Here is a 1542-nt window from a genome sequence, read left to right on the forward strand (position 1 = left end):
ATGCCTTAAGGTATCCCGTCAGATTTGGTTAATGAGAATCTACAGGTGTTTTTATGACTTGGTTTGCTAAAAACCTGATCCTCATCATCATTAGCAGCGCTCTTGTACTCTTGAGTTTGATGGTGCTTCAAAAGGAAATCCTGGACAATCTGGCGCTGGAGCTATACTACGGTCTGATGATGGGCTTTGGGTAAATATTATTACATAGATTGTATATTTTTTATTCTCCTGGTTCATAATTTCTATCTTCAACCAATTTTAAATCTTAGATTTGTAGGTTACGTGAAGGTTTAGGCGTAGCAACCACTAGTGTTGCGGAGTATCGAGGTATCATTTTAGGGTTGAAATCTGCACTTGGAAAAGGGTTTACAAGTATTCGAGTTCGAGGTGACTCCAAACTTGTTTGTATGCAGGTATGCATCCTTCCTTTTCTTACAGCTGTTGTTTAGTGAATTTTTTCGCCTCCATTTTTCTGTTTTCTAGTTAATATTCCAAGGAATATTTGGTGTACAGATTCAGGGTCTATGGAGGGTAAAAAACCGAAACATTTCCTGCTTGTTCGAAGAGGCCACGAAATTAAAGGATCGGTTTCTTTCTTTCCAGATTGTTCATGTCCTTAGGGTAAGATGACACCTTTTTTCCTCAAAAAACTTCATCACATGCTAATCTCAGTTAGTCCCTTTTTAAGGATCGGTTTTTCAGGCAATAACGTGTTATTTATATTATCTCAAAGGATTTAAACTCGGAGGCTGATGCTCAGGCGAACTTGGCTGTCGATCTTGCTGGTAAGAGTTTTTCGCTCAACTGCAATACCAAAATTGTCATTGAAGTATCTATCAATTTATTTGGATATCTTTAATTCTGTAGAGGGCGAAGTTCGGGAGGAGATCGACGAATAATCCCTGAGAGTATGCAGATGGCTGTCAAGACTGATCAAGTAAACTACATCCTAATGCAATCAAGAATCATTACGAGGAGATTTTCTATTTTTTTCTTGTGAGATTCGTCATTCGCATTTGATGTGGTTGGCAGTTTTCATCAATAAAATTGCAGTTTTAAAATGTGACTTTGTTTATTGGCTTTTGAATCTATTCAGGGAAATAACATTATATGTAAACTATTTAGTCTTTCATGATCACTAAATTATAAATATTTGTGTATGTTTGACGTGCTTTTGAAACTTATGAATAATTCAGTAGGATTTACGATTTTTATTTATTTATTTCCCACGCATTTCGTAGAATCAATAACTTATAATCAACAAAAAACTTCACTAAACATATACTCTTTAGAACGTGTTATAGTCGAGTAATATGGTGAAAAGCACTCTCATTTTGAACCAAAATGCAAATAAACACTTCAGAGGATGTCAAATGACAACTATTGTATTATCGGAATGACAACTACAACCTTCAAAAATCAAGTCCTATGCCATTTTAATGACAATCTGAATATAACTAGTTAAGGATACGTGGTTTTGTAATAATGTTGTATATTTTTAATCATTTTCGAAACTTATTACATAAAAGCATACTTAGATAT

At 34.6% G+C, this 1542-nt stretch overlaps 1 protein-coding gene across 1 annotated transcript; it reads left to right on the forward strand.

The window, feature by feature from the left end:
• The first annotated feature begins 16 nt into the window (after positions 1 to 16).
• LOC111383202 (uncharacterized protein Mb2253c-like) lies at positions 17 to 1212 on the forward strand. Its single transcript, XM_023007282.1, has 5 exons — positions 17 to 190; positions 278 to 413; positions 514 to 621; positions 734 to 785; positions 868 to 1212. Exons 1-5 carry the CDS (start codon positions 54 to 56, stop codon positions 897 to 899), a joined length of 465 nt encoding a protein of 154 aa, XP_022863050.1. The 5' UTR covers positions 17 to 53; the 3' UTR covers positions 900 to 1212.
• Positions 1213 to 1542: the final 330 nt, after the last annotated feature.

This window comes from Olea europaea, unplaced genomic scaffold (genome assembly GCF_002742605.1).
Source record: "Olea europaea var. sylvestris unplaced genomic scaffold, O_europaea_v1 scaffold26265, whole genome shotgun sequence".
NCBI classification, from domain to species: Eukaryota; Viridiplantae; Streptophyta; class Magnoliopsida; order Lamiales; family Oleaceae; genus Olea; species Olea europaea.